The 27,308-nt window shown below is 34.9% G+C and overlaps 1 protein-coding gene across 2 annotated transcripts; it reads right to left on the bottom strand.

The window, feature by feature from the left end:
- Nucleotides 1-11,479: 11,479 nt before the first annotated feature.
- LOC6044853 (eukaryotic translation initiation factor 4E type 2) lies at nucleotides 11,480-26,990 on the bottom strand. 2 transcript variants are annotated; one of them, XM_038248230.1, is made up of 4 exons: nucleotides 26,743-26,990; nucleotides 26,468-26,624; nucleotides 26,273-26,395; nucleotides 11,480-12,289 (listed from the first exon to the last, which is right to left on the bottom strand). In XM_038248230.1, the coding sequence occupies exons 1-4, from the start codon at nucleotides 26,760-26,762 to the stop codon at nucleotides 11,966-11,968; spliced, it is 624 nt and encodes a 207-aa protein (XP_038104158.1). In that variant the 5' UTR covers nucleotides 26,763-26,990; the 3' UTR covers nucleotides 11,480-11,965. The 2 variants fall into 2 exon arrangements, with proteins under 2 accessions (XP_038104158.1, XP_038104159.1); XM_038248231.1 differs by having other exon boundaries at nucleotides 26,752-26,990.
- Between the last annotated feature and the right edge of the window lie 318 nt (nucleotides 26,991-27,308).

Below are 27,308 nucleotides of genomic sequence, written 5' to 3'. Positions count from 1 at the left end.
TTTTCTTTGAATTGATCCTTTTCACACCAATTGAGAACCTCTGGGCTTCACGACCGTTTCCGACGACCGTGAGAAGATGCCACAAAATCAAGATATCAACTAAATCCACAGTAGATGTCTCGAAAATATCAACATAAAATGTCCGGTGTCCAATGTAGCCAAAAGTTTGACAGGATGCCAACCACCCTTTGAGCTTGTGGACTTTGTCAAATTGATTGAGCTCAAACAAAAACTTTCGCTTTACTGCATAACACGTTACACTCAAACCCCGATGGTTTGACACCAACTGTTGTCAAACGAACGACACCCCTTTTACACGGAGTTCACGCACACTATCAAACGTTTGTTTTGATAGTTTGCGTGAGCGCCGTGTAAAAAGTGACAGTTCGTCACTTTTTAGTTTGACTTTGACCAACCAACGGGGTACAAATTAAAAAAAAGTGTTACACGAAAACGTGACCAACCACCGGGGGGTTGAGTGTACTATTTTGACAATTTTCCACAAAACAACGAAACAAAAACTTCAAAACTCATTCTTGATGATATCGGAGTGAACCCTTTTGAAAAGGGTGACAACGGGTGAACTTTTCAAAAAAGGTAAAAAGTACACTTTGATGGGTTGTTCTGATCTTGAGTGCACACCCAAATCTGACAGTTACCTCCGTAACACACTTTTGAGTACACTTTTTTGCACGGAGCTCACACACAACCTTCAAAATAAAAGTTTCGTAGTGTGTGTGAGCCCCGTGTAAAGAGGGTGTCAAACTAAAAATTGGCCCCGATGGTTTAATAAAAATCAATGTCAAACCAACCAGTGGAAGAAAACTGAGTGATTTAAAAGGAAGGTTTAGATGAAAATGCATTTCAACTCACTAAAACAAGCTTGTTAACATTCGAATTTGTGCATTTCTTTGCCAAAACGGAATCAACGCGAACCATAAGTAACATTTGACGTTATTACTTGTAACAAAATTATACTATTAAAAGAGGCTTTCCAAAAGATGGCGCTAAACACGTACACGATTCGCTGCAAATTATCTGTTTAGAACATTAAGAGTCATTCGTTCTGCTTTAATTGTAAATAATTCATCAACTAAATCTTTCCGGAAGACGCTGCGAAGCAGAGGGTCATCTTTCTCACACGATCATAACTGTAAACTCGACGTACCTAAACGCAATAGAGGTTAATTTGTACCGTGAATGGACGCGCGAGCTGTGTGACACAGCCCGGTTTGTTTGTTTCTGTTTCTAGTGTCAACTCACACACTCTTTTCTAGCTCTAAACCAACACTAACACAGCGAAAACAAAAAACATGTTTTGCGCGTTCCCTATTTGTGCGTCGTTCGCTGTGAGCAAACATGACAAAAAGCGAACCTGGACAAAGCACACACATCTACAGAAAGCACTCTCACACATGTATTACGTAAAATTGTAAGATGCAAAGCAAACAAGAAAATCCATAAAAATGTAAGTATAAGATATATATTACAATCTGGTACCTGAAATGAACAGTAGGAATAAGTTGACCTATTAAAAACAGTAGTAAGAGAATAGTAGTACTATTATATGAAACACACACACACACAACATGGGTAAATTCGAAACCAGATGAAGCACACAACAAAAGAGAGCAAAGTTAGAGTTTAGTTGTCCCTCTTTTCAGTTTCAAATAAAACACGGCTATTTTACAAATACACTGTTAAATTATCCACAGCTTTTTTCGAGACGCGAAGGAAGCGACACGTATACTTTAACGAGAAGGACATTGACGGAGGCATCTAAATCGAGAGAATCTATTATAAAAAAAAACAATTAGGGTAAGGCAGTTTGCATTGATGGCGTTAAAATTATAAATGCGAAATTAAATTTCGAAACGGCTATCTAACACTTAACGAGAAGCAGAAAACGAGAGATTGTGATTAAGGCAAAAGTTGAAACAAAATGTTAAGCTAGCTTTTTTGGAAAAAAGGCGAAGCGATTAAAAGAAGAGTAAATTTAACAATTATTTTTGTAAAACAGAAAAAATAACAAGAGAAAAGAGCAGATTGTAAAACACTAAATTTGGCAACCGCGCGCGATACGAGTTACACGAACCGAACATATGGAACAGGGCTAGAATTGAATCCAGAAAAAAAATCTACAGATGGCAAAGAAACGTATATAACGTGCCTTGCTTGTACAAACAGAAAAGTATAACACAACAAAAAAGAAGAAAAGAGAAACCGAACAAAAATGTGTCTCCCTGCGGAAGCTGCTGCACAAAAGTTGTTTTAATCCCATCTCTCCCAAAATTGGTTGAAAATTTCCAGTTTGTTACTTACACATTCATTACAATAGTGCCATTCAGTTGTACACCAAACGTCAAAAAAAAAACACGGAAATGACAACAATTTGAACGATAGCCCCTCCGTTAAACAAGTGCAATATCAATAGCGAATTAAGAAAAATACTAGATTTACACATACAATTTTCACCCACACACTTCAATTAATACATTTGTTAGGTTTGTGCCGATCATTATTAATTTGTCAGTTTGTGTCTAACCTTAAATGTTGCTTACTTTGATGTGTCATACACAATCAAGGCCAACAAGCTTGCAGGTAAAGTGTTGTCAAACGCAAGCTTAACAAATCATTTTGGAGCAGGTAAAGTTTGCGATAAATCTAATTTAAAATAACTCTAAAATGAGTTGTTCTAGATGAGCGTGCAACAACTTCTTTGGTTAAGTCCCGTTGGTTTGTCGCCAAGGTATGTGGGTTAGTAAGGTAAAGCGAGTTTTCCAGCTGTCAAAATAGTTAGTTAGCACGAAACTCGGAGGATATATCGACGGCATCATTTCAAAAAGTATCAAACTGTGCGTTTTGGGAAAAACGCACTTGAATGTTGAGCATCATTTTTCAATTCCCATTTTAATATAAAAGCAAAAGAATGTGTTCTAATAATAACAAACGATGAAAAACGTTGCTTTTATTGATACTTGATCATCCATATTCAGTAGCACATTGATTCCGTCATTATCGGGGAGATGGCAACCCTATTCCGACCAAAGCAAACTGACAACAGTCGCCATAAGGGAGCGTTCTTTTATTACGTAACGCAGTAGAGGGGGAGGGGGGGTCGGAGGCCGTGTTACGCTCCATACAAAATTTTTAAAATTTGTATGGAAATTTTGTTACGAGGGGGGGGGGGGGAACGCTCCCTTAGCACGTTTGTCAAATGAGAGCCCACAACAAAAGCACTAGCTGTCAAATGGTAGCCCATAACAAATCATTGTTTGGGTTTTTAATTTTCAAATTTTCCGCAATTTTAACGATACATTCCTGAAAAAACACGTGAATTGTGTTGCTGATGGCAAATTCTATCATATTCTTGTAGATTCCATCCCAGTATTGGCTGAAAATTCATATCTAAAAAAGTGATTTTTCTGTTTACCTTTTTTTGCTTTTTTTCTTTTGGTCGACAATAAGGCTTTCTAGGCCCAGTGAATAAAATATAATTTAACTCAAAAATGACGAACTCCTCGTCACAGTGTCCTGATGCAAACAATGATCGAGCTGTAGCTGTCACAGCCCTGCGAAGTATGTTGGCTGACATATCGGGCAGTCAGTTAAAAAAACCAGCTAGAATTCGCCTGACAAAACATTTTTGCTAGAAAGAGATAGGAAACCTGATGCATCAAACGTCCAACTGTCATGTAAACATACTTTGAATGTGTTGGTAAATTTCTGAATAGAAAGCCTTATACAGTGCGCCCGTACACTCAGAATCGGCATTACACATTTTCCAGTTTGCTTTTACACATTTGCATGGGACTTTTGAGTTCAACCAGGATAACACACTTCGTGTAACCATAGTAATATGTATAATACACTGGTAAACAGCATTACACTTTTTTCAGTTCACTTTTACACACTTGGATGGGATTTTTCAGTTCAAGTTTGATTACACACTTTCGTGTAATCATACTTGAACTGAAAAATCCCATACAAGTGTGTAAAAGTGAACAGAACAGTGTGTAATGTTGATTATCAGTGTACTGATTGTCAGTGTTTGTTTTCTGAACTTCCAAGATGGCGTCTTCTTCGCTACCCCCTGGTCAATATATTAAAAAAAAAAAACAAACAAACATAACTTCTATAATAGAAGTTATATGTCACCAATGTTTATATCACCCTGCTGTCATTGGAGGGGAAGCTTTGATTCGTTTTTCGTCGGCAAATGTAGGGGAAATCCTCGTATGTTTGGCAGGTTAAGCACTCGCTCCTAACTCCATCCAATTTGCTGATTTTCACTATTTAAACAACTAATTTTGCAAAACTTTTGATAGAATCTTGCTTGCTCACTTCTTATTGAGCTATTTATCACTCGAGTTCAGTTGAAAACGCTTTTAATTAGCTTTAATTGAATGTCAAAGTTCTGACCTGCCAACATTAGAGGCACGCTGGAATTAGATGCTGTTCCCCTACATGGTGTCTTTTTCATGATGCTTTTTTTTCATCACGAGGTTCATGTAGTCTTTTATTTGACAGGTTGACAGGGCTACATAAACAGGCACTGATGATGCCAGAGATTTTATTTATGTTACTTTGTTTAAAACCATTGTTAAACCGACTTCACCGAAGTAACTTTTGCTCATGTTTGGTGGAGAGGTAGCTTATTAGGAGTACTTTCAGAATATGCAATAACCCAGAAAGTGTAAAAATGGACATGATGCCTTTTGAAATGTTTCCGTCGATATGAATATTTTCAGTGAAGTGAAAATTTGACCATTTTGCGGGAAAATTTTACCGGATTTTTTTTGTAGGGTTGCTAAGCATGCCAAACTTAACCGAAAAACGCTTTTACAACAAAAATTATTCAGCTAAACGCGTTTTTCGGTTCAGTTTGCCATGCTTAAAAATCCTACAAAAAATCCGGTGAAATTTGCCCGGAGAATGGTCAAATTTCCACTTTTCTGAAAATCTTCAAATAAAATCAAGGTTTCGTGCTAACTATTTTGACAGCTGGATATACCCGCCTTATCTTATCTGATCTACCTTGGTTTGACGCTGTCGCACTTATAAGTAACGAACTGTCACTTTTTACAAAGCGCTCATCCACATCATCAAAACAAAACATTTGCTGGTGTGTGTGACAGCACCGTGCAAAAAAGGGAATCAAACCGAAAATCTGGAGTTTTTTTTTAAAGGTCCTATAAACCAAATTTCCAGTTTTTGCTTTTTGGGGTGTTTTTGAAACCGCCTTGAGTCAGGGATATTAAAAACACCCAAAAAGCAAAAACTGAAAATTTGGTTTATTGGACCTTTTCAAAAAAAAAACTCCAGAAATGAACCCCGTTAATCTTGGAAGCTTTCAAGAATCTTTCTGAAAATTAATTAGCGTATTTTTCGGAATATCAACATAACCTCTCAACACTCAAATATAAACAATTCTCACCTTGTTGTCATTTCCTTCGGGTTTTTTTTACAGATTATTTTATTTAGCCAAAAAACTCTTCCATAACTCCCTTTGATCATTTCAGAAGCTATCCCAAACTGTTAACTAAATGCTTCCATTTTACCATTGTTTACAAACATGCGCGCTCTCGCTGTCGTTACAAAATTGTTACGCAATTTGTGAACGGTGCTTATAATTCGGCTATCACGAAATCAACTTTTTTGCTTGGCAACAACATTCGGTACAGATTTTTAGGCAAAATTCCCACTAGTTTTATTCGGAAATCTCAATGATCTGCGGCTTGAAGCGATACGAACATTATTTTGACAGAAAAAAGCATTGTTATAACAAAACAAAAATACGCAAATATAAATCGAAAAGCGCAACTCTCGAATCGAACACTATATTTGTAAACAAAAAAGGTTAAAAATATTGAGTTTCGTCAACATGAATGTAGATAACAATTTTTACATAATATATTTTAGGTATCCTTAACTCTAAATTTAATCGATAGTTGAACACAGTTACCATTTTACAATGCACTCCATTATATCATTTGTTCTATTTATTTTCATACATATAACTCTAACAAATACACTCACAATCATCAGTAAAAACAATCTCCATAACTTTATACACACTCACACACACAACCACACTCAACTCCGACCCATTGTTCTGTAGGCCAACCTGAAACATATCAGCCAAGACACAATCATCCACTAGCTCTCACTAATACTCGTAGCAATATCAATAGACCAGTTTCTCTTACACACACTTCACTCACACCAATACACAGCAGACAGCAAACGTTAGTAAACCAAATAAAATAAAACAAAATAGATTCGCAAGTACTACGACTACTCGCCACACTCGAATACATCTATAGCCAAAGCATTTCTCAGTTATTGTTTTTTAGATGTATAATAGCCACACTCACACACACATACACATACAAAACAAACACTTACCGACACTTTCCGAACGTAAAAAAAGTGATAAACAGAACTCACACTACTACCACCATACCGATTCTTCTGTGAGCATCAAACAAACACATCCACATTCCATATAAATATATAGTTTCCGTCAACCGGTTCCACCAGCGATGCGTAAGTTGTTTTTATTGTTAATTTCGTTTCCTTTTTATTTTGTTCTGAAACGGAAAATTTCCACACAAGAAAACGTAAAGTATTTATTCGCCGTCAACCGGTTCAGTTTAAGCAACTCTCACTCTCTATCACGATATTTATACATAAACAAAAAAAAACAATATACATAAAATGGTGGTACAGTGATTATTGAAAAAAAAGTGTTATTTAAAACTTCATAGAGAAAGATTTTTTTATTTATTTTACACAAAGCCTGCTCCTCCTCCTCCGAACCTAACCTACACAGATAAATCCAAAACCCAGAGAACAATCGAATCAAACAGAACATGGAACAACTGTTGTTGTTTTGTTTCATACTTAAATAAAGCCTAGTTTCATAGAGAGTAACAACAAACAAACGCGAAACGAATCGAACAAGTATCGTTGAAGAACAAATAAATAGTGTGTAGAACAACGACATGTGCATTTTCTTTTTGTTTGTTAAATGATTTATTATTTTTACTTAACGCGCGGTTAGTTTTCACTCACACACGAAGGCGTAGACCTCACACACAGACAGAAAGCGATGAGATGAGCGAGTGAAGCGGCACCGTTTTGTTCCTTTGTTTTGTTTAAAACAACACGCTAATGTAAAACCTTGTTTGTTTTTAAAACACTCACACTCACACAGTTGACAAGTTTGAGAGAAAGAAGAAGAAGAAAAATGTAAACATTCAAAACCGAGTGCGAAAGAATGCAACAACAACAAAAAACAGTTTTGGATGAATTGTTATCTACCTCATAACGACAAGATAATTTTATAGAACTTTGTTTTTAATTAAAGTAAGGACAGAAAAACAAAAAACGAAGTAATTTTATTGATTAATTTTAGTTACTCGTGTATAAAATATACAGTATACAATAAATTCAAGAGGGTAAAAACATTTTTCTAATTGAAAGTAATCGACGGTCTCGTTATTTATCCGAAATTTACCCTTCTGTGACCATCGATTCCTTCAACAAAGCATGAGGCTTTCTAGTCAGAAATTTACCAACACATTCAAAGTATGTTTACATGGCAGCTGGGCGTTTGTTTGCAGCAGACTTCCTAGCTCTTTCTAGCAAAAGTTTTTTGTCAAGCGACTTCTAGCTGATTTTGTTTGACTGACCGCTCGATATGTCAGGACTGTGGCAGCTCGAGCTCGATCATTGTTTGCATCAGGACACTGTGACGAGAAGTTCGTCATTTTTGAATCAACTTTTAAAAAAATCACTGGGCCTAGAAAGCCTTATTCTAACCGAACATCTACTAACTCACTTGAAGCGGGTTAGTGTATTGTTATCCACATAATCTTTTATTGTGTTTGTGTTGACAATCTGTCATCCCATAAAAAATACACTATTTCAAATTTGCTACCCGACATTAGACTTACTTTTACTTAAAATTTGGCTCGATATTGTTCCCACTAAAGATTAACTTACACGCAGAAAAATAAGGCATATTTGAATCCACAAAACGTTTTGTAGATTTGAAAATCAAGATTTTTGTTGAATCAACACTCAACGTCAATGTAACTTTTTCAAAGCAAAAAAAGATTTTTGCCGAATTGAGGTTTGTTTCAACGCAAAATCGGCGTTGATTATATTGTGGATTTAGCTCGTAGTTGGATTTTCTGGCATCTTCTCACGGTCATTGGAAATGGTCGTGGATAGACCTAGGGGTTCCTAGTTAGAGTGAAAAAAATTCAATTTATAGAAAAATTATGGATTAAAATTTTGCTTTTTCATCACTTCTCCGACATAAGGAATAATTGTTTGAACATGCTTGCAATTTTTTTATTCCGTCGGAAAAATATTATTTTTCTTGAAAAACTTTCATTTTTAATCACATGATCACCCCCAATTCTGGATCGATGCCGCCATCATGCGACCGCGTGCTCCGTTTGTTTGTCAACAAAGCTGCAGCTGGATGGTGAGACGAAGTGAGGGGGGAAGAGATTTTGACATTTTTATGCCCGCATCTGGCCCGCCGCCTATTTCGTCGGTCACTGAGTCGCCGGTCGTTTCCTGTGACCGAGTCCAGCTAGGAACTGATCGCACAATATTCAACTAAAATTTTGTTGAATCAAACCTCGTACAGGCTGATTCTACAACATATTTTTCTCAAGGGAATGATGGAAAGAGAGAAATCACAAATCCGTATAAATAATTTCAAGATTGTTCAGGTGTAAACCGAAAACGCGATCAATAAGGCTTTTAACAGCTTATTTAATTGTCGGTGTACAGGCCGCCACACTGTTTAATCATTTTCTGACGTATATTCAATTTTGCAGTCCAAAACCAGTCATTGAATTGAAAAAATAAAATTCTGTTTCAAATTTTCTTTTCCTGATTTGTGTGCACCTACGTTGAAGACCAAGATTGTTTACTTTTTGCTCTTTGATCTGACAGTCTTGGTCTGACAGTCTTGGTCTGACAGCTTTATCGTGGATTTTGGTCTGATCTAGGCGAGGGATAGGACACAGCATCTTCCTGATTTTTCTGCGTGTATAAACTGGAAACTTTTTTAAAGTCAAGCCAAATAATGTAAATGGGCCAAAGCCGAAGTGTAAACAAACAGGCTGTCCTGCTTAAGGGGGGATGGCAACCCTATTCCGACCTAAGCAAACTGACAACAGTCGACATTAGCACGGTTGTCAAATAAGAGCCCACAACAAAAGCACTAGCTGTCAAAGGGTAGCCCATAACAAATCATTGTTTGGGTTTTTGATTTTCAAATTTCCCGCAATTCAAACGATAAATATCTGAAAAAACACGTGAATTGTGTTGCTGATGGTAAATTCTATCATTTCCTTGGAGATTCTATCCCAATATTGGCTGAAAATTCACATCGAAAAACGTGATTTTTCTGTTTACCTGCTTACGTCAGTAAATGTTTACATTAGAAACGAGCAGTACAGACTAGAGAGCCTATATGGAGAGGCGAACTGTCAAATCGAGGTTCCAATCGAGCAACAAGATCATGCAAGAACAAGGTTGGAATCAATTTAAAATAGTTTTGGCAAAAAAACGAGACTTACAACAATTACAAGTATTGTAAAACTGTTGTTGATAATAATCTGGTAGTTTTTGTTATGTTTGTGCTTGTTCGGTATAAAAAAGTGCCAGCACGAAAGAAAAACTACAAGTTTTTCAACCTTAAATTTGAATGCCTTTGGGTGTTTGAAATTTTTCCCGCAACATTTCATTTCCCTATGTAGGTCCCTAGTACAGACTCACTCTTTGTTTACACTTCGGCTTTGGCCCATTTACAATGTTTTGCTTGAAGTATACAGCTGTTTACTTGAACTCAGTACACTGAAACCCCGAAGGTTTGACACCAATTATTGTCAAACGAACGGGATCACTTTTCAGTTAGACACCTTCTTTGTACGGAGCTTGCACACACTACCAAACGTTTGGTATGATAGTAGGGGAAGGTGGGACAAGACGACCATATGGGGCAAGAGGAACAATCCCTCGTACGGCCGTCATTTTTACAATTTTGATTATTTCCAGTATGAGAAATTGTAGCTAGCAATGCAATCAGCTGATTTTACAACCACATAACTGCCAAAACGACGTAAACGCCACGGGGCATAAGATTTAATGAAGTTTTTTTCAAAACCTTTGTTTTCTTATAATATTTGGAAAGGACAAAATAAGGCTTACGGTTCGTTTTAAGGCTCATTTTATCGAAATGCTATTTTTCCTAGATCAGTAGTGTCCCTACCAATGACATGTACCTATTACAAAGTATGATTTAATTTTTGGTTATTTTTGTTGAGAGCTTTTAAAAAATCATGTTCAGGTGGGGCAAGTGTACCATATGGATTTTTAGGAAGGAAAAAATTACGGATTGCTGCAACAACATATTTTATTGGGAAATAAATACATGAACGTACCTAAAAATTTATAAACAATTGTTAAAAAAAATGTCCATACAAAATATAGTGATATTATGAAAATTTAATATTTATCACCTTAGTAATATTTTTTTTTCGTGTTAGTCCCGTGTAAAAAGTGACAGTTTACCACCAAATTAGTTTTTTGCTTTATTTTTATGTGTTTCATGTTTTTATATTGAATTTAACATTACATATCGAGAGTTTTTTTAAGGACCCATAAGCCATTGTATTTCATATGTTTATAGGACCTATTCAAAAAAAAATATTATCGAAGATATTTTTTTTTACTCCTTGCACAATTTTAAGTGGTTCAAAAGACTTTTCAAATGCAATGAATAGAACAAAGGAGTAAGTACACTATGGCAAACAAACTCTCACTTTTTAGCGTTTGTCAGTTTGCCAAACTCGCAAACAAGACAAAATGTGTGCAAGTTTCTGCAAACAAATGTTGGTGAACAAACAACGCAGACAAACGGTCAAAATGTGCGAGTTTGTTTGTTTTTTTTTTCTCGTAGTCTAATACCTCCTTAAGATTCCAAGAAGTTTTCTGCCACTCGAAACAAGTCCGTCCCATATGTAATTTCGTCAAATGTGACCTATCAGAAAAACCAATAAAATTTAATGCTTTGTTCCAGAAACCCGTAGAAAATGTACTTTTTCGAAAAATTCTAACACGTAGCTTTATGGGCGGGACAAATTTGAAAATTTAATGCTCTTTTCTCGGCTTGCTATATTTTTAGATATGGGACGGACTAGATTCGAGCGGCAGTTTTAGGACCTCAAACTTCAATGGCCCATGCGTGTAAGCATATTAGAATGTCAGTGGAAGGGTGATATTTTTTTCCATTTTGGCTCAGTTATTATTCCCGTACTCTGATAGATTCTTATAGTTTTTCATAGCATCTTAACTCGGAAGGCACGCCGACATATTTTCAACATTTCATTGTGACAAAGTTTGAAACCCTTTCAAGAAGTGTGATATTTCAGTAAAACACTTTCAACGCTTTCTGTCAAAACTGCTTTCTCTGTATTTCCGTTTCGAGACCAGCGACAACCCAGCGGAGGAAGGACATCGTTACGCGTTTTTCAGACTAATCTAGCTAACAAGGGAAGGTGGCAAAAATCCTGTGAAAATTGTGTATTTTTTTTCCGAAAAGACATTTCTCTATCAATTTTAAGGAAATAAATAAAGAACTTTTATTCTGCTCAGTTTGCCGCCAGCTGGGCTGTGTCGGTACAATTCATTTCTTTTTTATGCTCAGCATAATTTGTGTTAAGTTTAATAAGTCAACGCCTTTTTTTCTTACTTCAGTTCCTAGCTGCTTTCAGTTAGCTATTTTCTTTCTTTTTATTGATGGTATCAAGACGTTTTCTCTTACACAAAATTTACAAAGGGAAAAAACGAGAGAGATAGAGAGAGTCGCGAATCAACAGAATAACGGAGACGACGACGACGACGACGACGACGGCGACGGTGGCGGAGGCGGCCTTCAGAGGTACTTAAGACTATCGCAGTGCGGTTTGTATTCCATGTGCGTCGACGGAGGTAGGTTCAGGATTCTTCGTAACGTGTCCCGGATGCGGTTCGTGCTGGTCGTGTCCGTCGCCGTCCGGTTCCAGATGGACAGCAGATCCTCGGGGAACTGCGTGGACAGGACGACGCCGCAGATTTCCGGCCCCACCAGGAACTGCTCGCCCAGCATCGCCATGCAGACGTTCTCCCACGCGCGGTCGATTTTGTTTTTTTTCAACCGGATGACCCACTTGCCGCCGCGCACATTGCCGGGGTCCTCCCACATGGGCTTTATGCCACTCTGGGGAAAGAGAGGAGCGAAAAATGGGTTCACCGATGAATAGGGACGCTTGGTGGATTCGGTCGTTACACTTAGCAAAATTTTACGTTCTGTACCAAGTTATGTACTGTAAATTATTTTCAGTTGTCGATATCTCATGTCAGAGATAAAAGATTTCTAATAATTACGAATTATCGAATATCTTAATCGATTTTTGCAATTCCGTGGTGAAACTATCAATTTGTCTTGTCATTAAAATTTTCACTGTTTTGAATCCATGTGATTTTTTTCCTGGTATTAGGTTTAACTAGGTTTTTTTTTTACTCTCATTAAATTTACAGGGTTGTTACGGAGCAGTCTAAAAAAAAATCCGCGCCAAATTCGCGCCGCCTCAAACCCAATCCGCGCCATATTAACAAAAATAATTTCGCGACAAACATACAAGAGATTTTATTTTTATGAATTAAAAAAATATTTTGGAGCAAAAATCAAGAGATCCATCAAAGGAAATAAAATTGTATTCAATAAATGCAATTTTATATCAAGAATAGCCACATGAGGCCGAATCTCAGAACGCAGATTCTTGAAACGCCGAAAATTTTATGGACAAATTTATTTTTGCTAGCAGAGGGCAAAGCCATAACAATAATTTTGGCAAAAAGAGAAATTCTAAATATTAATTAAAACATTTTGAAATATAAATTTGAAAAATAAAAAAAAATCAAAAAATTATGGAATGAAAATGATCATAAGATTTATAAATTTGAAAATCTTAAAAGTTCATAAATCTATGGATTTGGAATTTTAACACAGTTTGTACTTGATGATTCTCGCCAAAGAGTCACTCATAAAAATCGAACCTCCAAATTTGTATGATTTTATTAAGAATTTAAGAATTGAAGAATTTATGCATTTAAGAATTTAGGAATTTAAGAATTTAGGAATTTAAGAATTTAAGAATTTAAGAATTTAGGAATTTAAGAATTTAAGAATTTAAGAATTCAAGAATTCAAGAATTCAAGAATTTAAGAATTTGAGAATTTAAGAATTTAGGAATTTAAGAATTTAAGAATTTAAGAATTTAAGAATTTAAGAATTTAGGAATTTAAGAATTTAAGAATTTAAGAATTTAAGAATTTAAGAATTTAAGAATTTAAGAATTTAAGAATTTAAGAATTTAAGAATTTAAGAATTTAAGAATTTAAGAATTTAAGAATTTAAGAATTTAAGAATTTAAGAATTCAAGAATTCAAGAATTCAAGAATTTAAGAATTTGAGAATTTAAGAATTTAGGAATTTAAGAATTTAAGAATTTAAGAATTTAAGAATTTAAGAATTTAAGAATTTAAGAATTTAAGAATTTAGGAATTTAAGAATTTAAGAATTTTAGAATTTAAGAATTTAAGAATTTAAGAATTTAAGAATTTAAGAATTTAAGAATTTAAGAATTTAAGAATTTAAGAATTTAAGAATTTAAGAATTTAAGAATTTAAGAATTTAAGAATTTAAGAATTTAAGAATTTAAGAATTTAAGAATTTAAGAATTTAAGAATTTAAGAATTTAAGAATTTAAGAATTTAAGAATTTAAGAATTTAAGAATTTAAGAATTTAAGAATTTAAGAATTAAGAATTTAAATTTAAGAATTTAAGAATTTAAGAATTTAAGAATTTAAGAATTTAAGAATTTAAGAATTTAAGAATTTTAGAATTTAAGAATTTAAGAATTTAAGAATTTAAGAATTTAAGAATTTAAGAATTTAAGAATTTAAGAATTTAAGAATTTAAGAATTTAAGAATTTAAGAATTTAAATTTAAGAATTTAAGAATTTAAGAATTTAAGAATTTAAGAATTTAAGAATTTAAGAATTTAAGAATTTAAGAATTTAAGAATTTAAGAATTTAAGAATTTAAGAATTTAAGAATTTAAGAATTTAAGAATTTAAGAATTTAAGAATTTAAGAATTTAAGAATTTAAGATTTTAAGAATTTAAGAATTTAAGAATTTAAGAATTTAAGAATTTAAGAATTTAAGAATTTAAGAATTTATGAATTTAAGAATTTAAGAATTGAAGAATTTATGCATTTAAGAATTTAAGAATTTAAGAATTTGAGAATTTAAGAATTTAAGAATTTAAGAATTTAAGAATTTAAGAATTTAAGAATTTAAGAATTTAAGAATTTAAGAATTTAAGAATTTAAGAATTTAAGAATTTAAGAATTTAAGAATTTAAGAATTTAAGAATTTAAGAATTTAAGAATTTAAGAATTTAAGAATTTAAGAATTTAAGAATTTAAGATTTTAAGAATTTAAGAATTTAAGAATTTAAGAATTTAAGAATTTAAGAATTTAAGAATTTAAGAATTTAAGAATTTAAGAATTTAAGAATTTAAGATTTTAAGAATTTAAGAATTTAAGAATTTAAGAATTTAAGAATTTAAGAATTAAGAATTTAGAATTTAGAATTTAAGAATTTAAGAATTTAAGAATTTAAGAATTTAAGATTTTAAGAATTTAAGAATTTAAGAATTTAAGAATTTAAGAATTTAAGAATTTAAGAATTTAAGAATTTATGAATTTAAGAATTGAAGAATTTATGCATTTAAGAATTTAAGAATTTAAGAATTTAGGAATTTAAGAATTTAAGAATTTAAGAATTTAGGAATTTAAGAATTTAAGAATTTAAGAATTCAAGAATTCAAGAATTCAAGAATTTAAGAATTTGAGAATTTAAGAATTTAGGAATTTAAGAATTTAAGAATTTAAGAATTTAAAATTTAAGAATTTAAGAATTTAGGAATTTAAGAATTTAAGAATTTAAGAATTTAAGAATTTAAGAATTTAAGAATTTAAGAATTTAAGAATTTAAGAATTTAAGAATTTAAGAATTTTAGAATTTAAGAATTTAAGAATTTAAGAATTTAAGAATTTAAGAATTTAAGAATTTAAGAATTTAAGAATTTAAGAATTCAAGAATTTAAGAATTTGAGAATTTAGAATTTAGAATTTAAATTTAAGAATTTAAGAATTTAAGAATTTAAGAATTTAAGAATTTAAGAATTTAAGAATTTAAGAATTTAATTTAAATTTAAGAATTTAAGAATTTAAGAATTTAAGAATTTAAGAATTTAAGAATTTAAAATTTAAGAATTTAAGAATTTAAGAATTTAAGAATTTAAGAATTTAAGAATTTAAGAATTTAAGAATTTAAGAATTTAAGAATTTAAGAATTTAAGAATTTAAGAATTTAAGAATTTAAGAATTTAAGAATTTAAGAATTTAAGAATTTAAGAATTTAAGAATTTAAGAATTTAAGAATTTAAGAATTTAAGAATTTAAGAATTTAAGAATTTAAGAATTTAAGAATTTAAGAATTTAAGAATTTAAGAATTTAAGAATTTAAGAATTTAAGAATTTAAGAATTTAAGAATTTAAGAATTTAAGAATTTAAGAATTTAAGAATTTAAGAATTTAAGAATTTAAGAATTTAAGATTTTAAGAATTTAAGAATTTAAGAATTTAAGAATTTAGAATTTAAGAATTTAAGAATTTAAGAATTTAAATTTAAGAATTAAGAATTTAAGAATTTAAGATTTTAAGAATTTAAGAATTTAAGAATTTAAGAATTTAAGAATTTAAGAATTTAAGAATTTATGAATTTAAGAATTTAAGAATTGAAGAATTTATGCATTTAAGAATTTAAGAATTTAAGAATTTAGGAATTTAAGAATTTAAGAATTTAAAATTTAGGAATTTAAGAATTTAAAATTTAAGAATTCAAGAATTCAAGAATTCAAGAATTTAAGAATTTGAGAATTTAAGAATTTAGGAATTTAAGAATTTAAGAATTTAAGAATTTAAGAATTTAAGAATTTAGGAATTTAAGAATTTAAGAATTTAAGAATTTAAGAATTTAAGAATTTAAGAATTTAAGATTTAAGAATTTAAGAATTTAAAATTTAAATTAAGAATTTATGAATTTATGAATTTAAGAATTTAAGAATTTAAGAATTTAAGAATTTAAGAATTTAAGAATTTAAGAATTTAAGAATTTAAGAATTTAAATTTATGAATTTAAGAATTTAAGAATTTAAGAATTTAAGAATTTAAGAATTTAAGAATTTAAGAATTTAAGAATTTAAGAATTTAAGAATTTAAGAATTTAAGATTTTAAGAATTTAAGAATTTAAGAATTTAAGAATTTAAGATTTTAAGAATTTAAGAATTTAAGAATTTAAGAATTTAAGAATTTAAGAATTTAAGAATTTAAATTTAAGAATTTATGAATTTAAAATTTAAGAATTTAAGAATTTAAGAATTTAAGAATCTAAGAATTTAAGAATTTAAGAATTTAAGAATTTAAGAATTTAAGAATTAAGAATTTAAGAATTTAAGAATTTAAGAATTTAAATTTAAGAATTTAAGAATTTAAGAATTTAAGAATTTAAGAATTTAAGAATTTAAGAATTTAAGAATTTAAGAATTTAAGAATTTAAATTTAGAATTTAAGAATTTAAGAATTTAAAATTTAAAATTTAATTTAAGAATTTAAGAATTTAAGAATTTAAGAATTTAAGAATTTAAGAATTTAAGAATTTAAGAATTTAAGAATTTAAGAATTTAAGAATTTAAGAATTTAAGAATTTAAGAATTTAAGAATTTAAGAATTTAAGAATTTAAGAATTTAAGAATTTAAGAATTTAAGAATTTAAGAATTTAAGAATTTAAGAATTTAAATTTAAGAATTTAAAATTTAAGAATTTAAGAATTTAAGAATTTAAGAATTTAAGAATTTAAGAATTTAAGAATTTAAGAATTTAAGAATTTAAGAATTTAAGAATTTAAGAATTTAAGAATTTAAGAATTTAAGAATTTAAGAATTTAAGAATTTAAGAATTTAAAATTTAAGAATTTAAGAATTTAAGAATTTAAGAATTTAAGAATTTAAGAATTTAAGAATTTAAGAATTTAAGAATTTAAGAATTTAAGAATTTAAGAATTTAAGAATTTAAGAATTTAAGAATTTAAGAATTTAAGAATTTAAGAATTTAAGAATTTAAGAATTTAAGAATTTAAGAATTTAAGAATTTAAGAATTTAAGAATTTAAGAATTTAAGAATTTAAGAATAGAATTTAAATTTATGAATTTAAGAATTTAAGAATTTAAGAATTTAAGAATTTAAGAATTTAAGAATTTAAGAATTTAAGAATTTAAGAATTTAAGAATTTAAGAATTTAAGAATTTAAGAATTTAAGAATTTAAGAATTTAAGAATTTAAGAATTTAAGAATTTAAGAATTTAAGAATTTAAGAATTTAAGAATTTAAGAATTTAAGAATTTAAGAATTTAAGAATTTAAGAATTTAAGAATTTAAGAATTTAAGAATTTAAGAATTTAAGAATTTAAGATTTAAGAATTTAAGAATTTAAGAATTTAAGAATTTAAGAATTTAAGAATTTAAGAATTTAAGATTTAAGAATTTAAGAATTTAAGAATTTAAGAATTTAAGAATTTAAGAATTTAAGAATTTAAGAATTTAAGAATTTAAGAATTTAAGAATTTAAGAATTTAAGAATTTAAGAATTTAAGAATTTAAGAATTTAAGAATTTAAGAATTTAAGAATCTAAGAATTTAAGAATTTAAGAATTTAAGAATTTAAGAATTTAAGAATTTAAGAATTTAAGAATTTAAGAATTTATGAATTTAAGAATTTAAGAATTTAAGAATTTAAGAATTTAAGAATTTAAGAATTTAAGAATTTAAGAATTTAAGAATTTAAGAATTTAAGAATTTAAGAATTTAAGAATTTAAGAATTTAAGAATTTAAGAATTTAAGAATTTAAGAATTTAAGAATTTAAGAATTTAAGAATTTAAGAATTTAAGAATTTAAGAATTTAAGAATTTAAGAATTTAAGAATTTAAGAATTTGAGCATGTATTATCTTTTGTTCTCTTGGTCGTTTTTAATTTTTAATTTTTAGAATTCATCATTTTTAACTCTTTAAATTTTTAAATTCTTAAATTAAATTTGAATTAATTTGTTTGAATTGTGAATTCCAATTTTTTTTAGCTTTGAATTATTTTTTTTAAATTATAAATTTATACAATTTTGCATATTTGCATATTTGTATTCTATAGACTAAAGACTATAAAACTCAAAAATATTTTTAATTTCTGAATCTTCGAGTTTTGAATATTGTAGCTTTCATTTTTGAATGTAAAAATTAGTTGAGTGTAGTAATAAATATGTTTAAGAAATCCTCATCAATAAATTTAAAAAATAATCTCTTAATGAAGATTTTTTTGACGTTTTTTATTAAGAACATACAAACAAACATTTTCGGAAGAAAACTCAATTTTGTTTCAGTAACAGAAATCGAAGCAAATTTAAAAAAAAATCCCTGATTCCCTGATAATACTTTTCTTTATTACTTGAAAGTAATTTTATCACTCTCAATTATTTTAAATATTTACCAAATTTCACATCCGCGCGAAATCCGCACCTAAGCAAAATTAGCCAGCAAATCCGCGCCGTCCGTAATAACCTTGAATTTAACTTTGTAGCCAAATTAATGAAGTCATCTGTTTCCTTCAAAAACATGATTTTTTTTGTGCGGATTTTTGACCTTTTCGGGCGATAGCCATCCGGACAGCAAGCACTTATCGTCAGTGGCTTGAACACGATTCTTGACTAGCCAATCTGGACGCTTAGGTAGCTTTATACTGCGCCTTCGATTTTCCCGGAATGTCGATAAGACAATCAGAATCGGTTTCGAACTCACTCATCCTTCTTCAGATCTTGGAAAAAAAATACAGTAGTTGTTCGGTAACTGGGCTGAGAACGTAGCCCAGTTACCGAATGTTGCTCGTTAACTGGGCTGAACAAAAAATAACGAGGGGACCACCGATGCATAATATTTTCCAGATGAAATATAAAAATAAAAGTTGCTCAAATTTATTTACAATGCTTTCTTTTCATATTTCTTTAGTTGTAACTTGAAATTAAACAAAAGTTTGAAAAAAGTTTTTTATTTTTTGAACATGATTTTTGCATCCATGAACCCCTCGGTCATTTTGGTTTGTTTTGGTTTTTTGACGTTTGTCTGCTTTTTAACTGGGCTACGGCCCAGTTATCGAGCGCCCAGTTAAAAAGCAGCCCAGTTAAACAACGCCCAGTTACCGAACAACTACTGTAATTTGATATTGACGGTGGTTGGAAAAAATATGACAAAACAAACTATTTCAGAATTCACAGGGTACTGAGTCGGAAAACAAGTATACAGTACTTGTTCGGTAACTGGGCTGATAACGTAGCCCAGTCACCAAATGCTGCTCGTTAACTGGGCTGAACAAAAAATAACGAGAAGACCATCAATGCATAATATTTTCCAGAAGAAATATAAAAATAAAAACTACTCAGATTTATTTACAATGCATACTTATCATATTTCTTTAATTGATTTGTATAAATGTTTGAAAAAAGTTTATTCATTTATTTAACATGATTTTTGCATCCATTAACCCCTCGGTCATTTCGGTTTGTTTTGGTTTTTTGACGTTTGTCTGCATTCTAACTGGGCTACGGCCCAGTTAAACAACGCTCAGTTACCGAACAACTACTGTACTTATAAGATGGCCAATCTCTTGGACGCCAATTTTTTTTTTTCTCTTTTTTCAGAATTTCAAAAAACTTGATGCAAAACTCGATTTTTTCAGCACTTGTCGTATTTATGTACGATTTGTGCTAAACAAATCTTCTTTATGCACCTAGTTGCATAAACTACTATCACTGACGAAATGACGTTCCACCCCGAATTGGATACTAAAGCCCTGTGTCAATTTTTATGTACAACAGTAAAAAACACGATTAAAAACCATTTCTGATCTTTTTTTTTTTTTCATTTTAACTCAAAAAAAAAATTTGACAAGACAACATTTTTTCGATGGATCAACTATGGTCCCCTTGGAACGAGATGTCAAGTAGGAGCTTTTCTGTCAAGAAGGACCGCGAGGTTAATTTTTCAAAATTGATTTAAAAATCCATTTTAAACTCTTTGTGGTCGTACAAAGGGTCATTGTACTCAGAAAAATAAGCTTTATCGCTGTAAACAAAAATATCAGCAATCTAAGCTTCATTTTAGGACCCAATTCAAACTTGACCGCACTTTCCTATCTTGCTTCTCGCTCGCCCCCTGCGATCAGCGGATTGTCAAACAGACGATTTGACAGCAGCAGTTGCTGAGAAACTTTTTGGAACAACAAGTGAAATGGGAGAAAACATGTTGGAGTCCTAACAACTTTTGCGAATTGGGAACTTAACGGTGAATATTTTGCAAATCTTGTATTATTTAATGGGAAATGAGGCAAACATTTGTGTAGTGGTTAGCGTGGTTGCCTCTCACCCCAGTTGGACTGGGTTCGATCCCAGAAGTTGCCGGTGGCATTTTTCGAGACGAGATTTGTCTGATCACGCCTTCCGTCGGACGGGGAAGTAAATGTTGGCCCCGGTCTAACCAAGAGGTTAGCTCGTTCAGTCCAGGTGTAGGAAGCTAAGGAGTAAAAAGAGGTTTGCAATTTCCTCAACAATCAAGCCATAAACGGGAAGCAGCGCGAAGGCTATCGCCATTTTTTGAAAAGGGATCTGCCACTGAATGGGTCTGCTCGATATTTAATAACACTCTCTGTCAGCGATCAAAACGCCTATCACGATCGTCATTGCTTGGCAACGGTCGGTAAACGAAAACACAAAGACGAAACGAACGAAAAATGAGCACCACTCAAGCAGCCGCCCGAACGAAACCTCGTGCTCCTTCTCTTTCTCTCGTTTTCGTCTCTCTCTCTCTTTCTTGTGTTTGCTGCGTGGTGACAGAAGTCATTTGAATGCGATCATGGGAGAGATGATCGAAATCTCGGTAGAATGTCAAAAGACCGATCTCTGAGCGAATGTATTTCTAGAGGGAGGTCGAAACGAACGAAAGTTGAATGTCAAAGTCAGGATGTTGTGGTGAAAACGATTGGAGTGTTCTGTCAGCTATCACAAAGAAAGTCGAAATTTAGTAAGTACTGGCTAACACCACCGAATACTCAAGATCGAGATGATATGAACTATACTTTTCCATAATTTCGATGCCGGCTAACAGTTATTGGATTGGACCTCACTCAAGGGTTCAGTATTTTTCTATTGAACGATGTACTAACGACGGTATCAGTAAAATTTAGTAATCGAAAAAAGGGTTATTAGCCACTTTTTCAAAATCTAGATTCCGGGTAATAGAGGATGTTTCAATGCATTTCCTGAAATTTAAATTTCACTAAAATGGTATTTGGTGTTGGCATAATATGTAGCCGAATTTTCAATAAACGATAATATATTGGTAAAAATTTATGTCGTCGAATAATGTAATGACGGTGAGCATCCCTACTTGGATGACAACAAACAAGCATTCTCGCGCTGCGCTGTTTTTTTGCGAATTCTCGACGCGATCGCTGCTAAATTCCGCGATTCGTCATCCTGGGGAAACCTAAAGTTACGCTAAACCAGGGCACACAGGATGCGTCCACCCGGACCACGGTAGGATCCATCCAGAAGAATTCCACCCGAGGAGGAGTGAACTTAACCTCACAAAAACTGAGCCTGTACGACGAAGGTCTGCTCAAAGACATACCGCTGAACCCGATCTCAACAAGACTGCCCGCCGTACCGGGCGGTGGCGGAGGAGTTCCGATCGACGACACGATGAACACCAGCAACAACAGAATTCCACCATTCATTCCCTTGCGGAATGATTTCGATATACTCGATGACGACGACAACGGTGACGGGCAAAACGGAGTGGAACAAGCAAAGAAAGCTCCCAAGGTCAGACTCCCCCCAATCCACGTGATGGACCTCTCGGTGGGCGATGTCTTCAAGCTGCTGAACGATAACGGTTTGCCAAGGAGCGAGGCATTTCTACTCAAGCACACCCGGACGTCTGTGCAGTTTTTGACTAAGTCGAAAGAGGTGTTCGACAAAGCAGTGTCGGTACTGAAGAGTAAGAACGTGAAGTTTTTCACCCACGACTCTTCTGGAAAAGCTCCGTCCAAATTTGTGCTCTCTGGGCTACCACTCGCAGAGGTTGAGGATGTCAAGGAAGAACTGGCCAGAGTCAACATACTCCCACGAGACATAAAAGTGCTGTCATCGTCTAAGTCTGCTGTTGACCAACATGCACTCTACTTGCTGTATTTTGATCGCGGGTCGACGAAGCTGCAGGATCTGCGAAAAACGAAGGCGTTGTTCAACGTGGTTGTTTCGTGGAGGTACTACTCCCGGAGGCCGAATGAGGTGGCCCAGTGCCACCGATGTCAGCGCTTTGGCCATGGGTCTACCCACTGCTACCTCTCGCCTAAATGTGTCAAATGCGGCGGCCAGCATCTCACCGACGTGTGTAGCCTGCCAAGGAAGATGGAGTTGAACGACCAGAACAACTCGAAGTCCAAGCTGAAGTGTGCCAACTGTGGAGGCAGTCATACTGCCAACTTCCAAGGCTGCCCTTCTAGGAAAAAGTTTCTGGATGAGTTGGAGAAGAGGAAGAAGAAACCGGTTCGTCAACCTGCACCAAATCATACGTCTCGGGAAGCTTTTCCGAGCCTGGGTCAACAAAGGTCCGGTCCAAGAACCAGCAATTTCCCAGCAGGCCATCGGACCTATGCCCAAGTGTCTGCAACAAGCTTGCCTCCTGCACCAGATGTCGACGCTGAAGGTGAAGGTCTTTTCTCCATCTCCGAGTTCCTGGCTCTCGCCCGGGACATGTTCGCCCGCTTGAGTGGATGTCGCTCAAAGCTGCAGCAGTTCAACGCTCTTGCAGAGCTGATGGTCAAGTATATTTACCATGGCTAATCTCAACCAACTTAAAATTGTTAACTGGAACGGCAGGTCGGTCCTGCCGAAGAAACTCGAGTTCTTTGACTTTCTCTCCCGACACCACATCGACATAGCAACCGTGTCGGAGACGTGGCTTAAACCAAAACAATCTTTCTTCCATCCTGACTATCGATGCGTCCGAGCTGACCGAGAAAACCAGGACGACGAGCGTGGCGGTGGTGTTTTGATTGCCATCAGGAAAGACATCCACTTCAAGATTCTTGACATCAACACTTCAGCTATCGAGACAGTCGGGATCGAGATACTAAACGCAGCCCAACCGGTCCACATCATCGCGGTCTACTTTCCGGGAGTTCACCGTGGCTCAACGTGGACGACTTTCAAGCGGGACATCAACACACTGGTGAGGAGAACGGTTCCATTCTTTGTAGCGGGGGACCTGAACGCTCGCCATCGCCAGTGGAATTGCCTCAGAGCAAACAAAGCCGGAAACATCCTCGCCTCCCGGGCGAGCTCATCCGACTTCTTCATCCACGCCCCTCTGACCCACTCCTACCATCCCAAAGGAGGTCGTCGGCCTTCCACGCTGGATCTTGTCCTGTCCAACAACTTCGTGGACATGTCTTCGCTGACCGTTGTCAACGATTTGTCGTCGGATCACCTACCGGTGCGCTTTGATGTAAACATCAGTGTACCTTTCAACCAAACGCGCCCTGCTACGCGTTGCTATTCTCGCGCAAACTGGCAGGTGTTCCAAAGAGTGCTGAATGAGAAAATCGACTTGACTTCCCCGCTGGTCACGAATCTGGAGAGCCCTGAAGCGATAGACAGGTGCATTGCGATGTTCACCTCGTTTATTATCGAAGCTGAATCAACTGCTGTTCCGACCGCTCATGTGCGATCGTACAAGGAGGCCGAGTTTGCCGAGTCCACTCGACGATTGGTGCAGCTGAGGAATACCCGACGACGGCAATGGTTCCGCACTCGTGATCCGCTTCTCGCGGACATAGTCGAGGCACTTAACGTGCGGATCCGCAACGAATGTACTATAGCCAGGAACCAGCACTTCAGCAACAGCATCCGGCACCTGGAAAACGGCGCAAAGGACATGTGGAGAATCAGCAAGGCTCTTCGCAACAGTGTGAAATACACTCCCCCATTGAAGAATGGCGACTCCCTTGTTGCTGCTCCGTCGGAAAAGGCAAACTTGCTGGCGGATAGCTTCGCCAACGCTCACCGTAACACCTTACCCAGCGAACCGTCAGTCATAGCCCAAGTTGAAGAATCAGTAGCTCACATCACCGCTACGGACAGCACGACGGCCGCTGCGCCTGTCGTCCGCCCGAAAGAACTACAACGGATAATCCAGTCGCTAAAACCAAAGAAAGCGCCTGGTCTGGACAAGGTGGGGAACATCGTATTAAAGCGCCTGCCACGGAAAGGGATTGTGGTGCTTACAAAAATCGTCAACGCTTGTCTTGCGCTCTCCTATTTTCCGAGTAGCTGGAAGCATGCGATTGTCAGAGGAATTCCAAAGGTGGGCAAGGACGTAACGCTCCCTTCGAACTATCGCCCAATCAGCCTTCTGCCAACGATGAGTAAAATCCTCGAGCGTGTTATTCTGTCCCGTATCGAGAGCCACCTTGAAAGTCGTACTGTCATTCCCCGACAACAGTTCGGCTTCAAACGAGGGCACTCGACAAATCACCAACTCGTGCGTCTTACGCAGAGCATCCAGCAGTCCTTCGCTCGTGGCCAATCAGTGGGCATGATACTCTTGGACGTTGAGAAGGCGTACGATTCCGTCTGGCAGGACGCCATTCTGCACAAAATGAAGCTAGCTGGATTTCCGCAATATATCCTCAAACTTTTGCACTCCTTCTTGAAAACCGAAGCTTCCAAGTGATCGTCGACGGTGAACTATCACGTCCCCAGCTGATTCCTTTCGGGGTCCCCCAAGGTGCTGTACTCAGCCCGATCCTGTACAACATCTTCACGTCGGACGTGGTGATGGTGAACGGCGTCGAGTACTACATGTTCGCGGATGACACGGGATTCGCCTCCGCCGACAAGCATCCAGAAATCATCATCGAGAAGCTGCAATCGGCCCAGAACAAGCTAGAAGACTACCAGCGGCGCTGGAAGATCAAGATCAATCCTGCAAAAACGCAAGCCATCTTTTTTACCCGGAGGCGAAGTGAACGCTTTCTTCCACAGTCGCAGGTCGTGTCGATGGGCCACGCCGTCCCCTGGTCGGAACAAGTCAAATATCTTGGACTAGAGTTTGACCCCAAACTTAAGTTTGACAAGCACGTCGCAGCATCTCTGGAGAAATGTAGCAAACTCACCAGAATGCTGTACCCTCTCGTCAGCCGACGATCGCGACTCAGCAGCAGAAACAAGATCCTGCTGTACAAATTGATCTTCCGCCCAACCCTTTCGTACGGCTTCCCAGCATGGCACGGCTGTGCTCAATCTCGGCGAAAGAAACTCCAAGTTCGACAAAACAAGCTGCTCAAAATGATGCTGGATCTCCCATTCAACTTCCCAACTGCCGAGCTGGAGGACGCTTCGGGAGTCGAAGAGCTGGACTCGTGGACTTCCCGCCTACTTCGCAATTTCTGGACAAGATGCTCAATGTCAGAAAATGACTTGATCGTCAACCTTGTGCCGTAATCTCTGTGATCTAGTTTGTAAGAAACCCCAATTTTCCTCTAACTATCCCCTTCTATCAGCAAGAGAAACAGGTTTTTGTTTGATGTGTTTTCCTGTTGAAAGCTTACTTTGTAACATAAAATTAATGGCATCTAAAGATACATGACTATTAGACATAGCTGCAAGGATCCTCCAAAACTCTATTTAGATCTTAAACTAACTTGATGTTCAAAGCTAAACCTGAAAAATAAACTGAATTGAATTGAATTGAATAATGTAATGACCTAATGGCCTACGTTTGCTAACATTGGTTTGAGAGTTGGAAAACAAATCAAAAATTGTTTAGGCTGTTGCTAATATTTTTCTATGCACTTTTCCTCCCGTTTTGCCCTACATGTTCTCTGTTAACTGTTCCACAAGCTTTACAAGAATAGTTCATAATTATTCAACAGCAAAAAATCTCCCAAACAAGAGTACCTACCTTGAATAGATGCAACTTTCGGAACGGTTTCAACACCGTAGGCTTTATGAGATGGCAGTAGAGCGTCCACCACTGCTCGACGCTGGCACATCGACCCACAAAGTGGAGCGATTTCTGGTATTCCTGCAAGCAAAAAAAAAACAATCCCATTCAGCGTCGAAACCAAAATATCCTCCTCATCCTTTCTCAACTTACCGCCGCCCGATGTGAACCCTTCTTCCCAAACCAAAGACAGTACGTGTACTGTAGCTTGTGCTCCCCGGGGCCCACTTCCAGCGGTTCCAGTTTGTCCACGTCAAAGTCGGTGCCCTCGTCGCCGCTGTCATCGCTATCGCTGCCGTAGGGTTTCAGTCTGAAACAAGGGGAAAGATAAACAACACGGAAATGGTTCCGCCGAGAATTTTATAACCTAGAAAATCCAGCTCCCTCTTTCTTCCCCCCCTTTGCTGCTGAAATGGCGAAACACTTACGCATCGTACTTGTTGGTCATTTTTGCTCCCGAAATGTCCGCGCTGGTGGTCGGTGTGTGGCAAAGTCTTTAACGAGGGGGGGTGTGCTGCTGTACTGATATCACAGATTCTGCTCAGGCTTTCGGATACACCTTTACGGGGCTTTCTTGCACGATAAAATCTCACAAAATTTAGGAAACAACACAAACTCTGCTGTGTGGTCGCTCAAATTTTCCTCCTTTCAAAACTGACTGATGGAAGAACGACTTTGACGTCTGTCAAAACTGCGCGTCAACACACGCACACCACGAAAGATTGCAGGGTGACCCAGAGAATCGAGAAATTAAAAGTGAGAGTGTGTGCGTGCAACATGGAGTTAAAATTTTCGATGTGCCATGGGAACCTTCACAGCAACTGCACAGAAAGTTTAACTCCATGTTGCACACACTCTCACTTTTAATTTCTCGTATCGAGAGTTATCTAAGCCCGACCTCACACACACTAGCGCACCATTTGTTTTGCTGGCGGTACAAAATTTAACCTCAATCTTTTTCGTGTACGTATACGCAATACATGCGCACGTAGAT

This window comes from Culex quinquefasciatus, chromosome 1 (assembly GCF_015732765.1).
Source record: "Culex quinquefasciatus strain JHB chromosome 1, VPISU_Cqui_1.0_pri_paternal, whole genome shotgun sequence".
NCBI classification, from domain to species: Eukaryota; Metazoa; Arthropoda; class Insecta; order Diptera; family Culicidae; genus Culex; species Culex quinquefasciatus.
Note: the sequence above shows the minus strand (reverse complement) of the source record. Positions and strands in the feature narration are given on the sequence as shown.

Excerpts from the sequence above, each read along its gene's own strand:
- LOC6044853 (XM_038248230.1), bottom strand. The coding sequence starts at position 26,762 with ATGACCAACAAGTACGATGC. Across the intron at positions 26,625-26,742 it reads ATGACCAACAAGTACGATGC|ACTGAAACCCTACGGCAGCG; the intron begins GTAAGTGTTTCG and ends CCCTTGTTTCAG. Across the intron at positions 12,290-26,272 it reads GAAAGTTGCATCTATTCAAG|AGTGGCATAAAGCCCATGTG; the intron begins GTAGGTACTCTT and ends CTCTTTCCCCAG.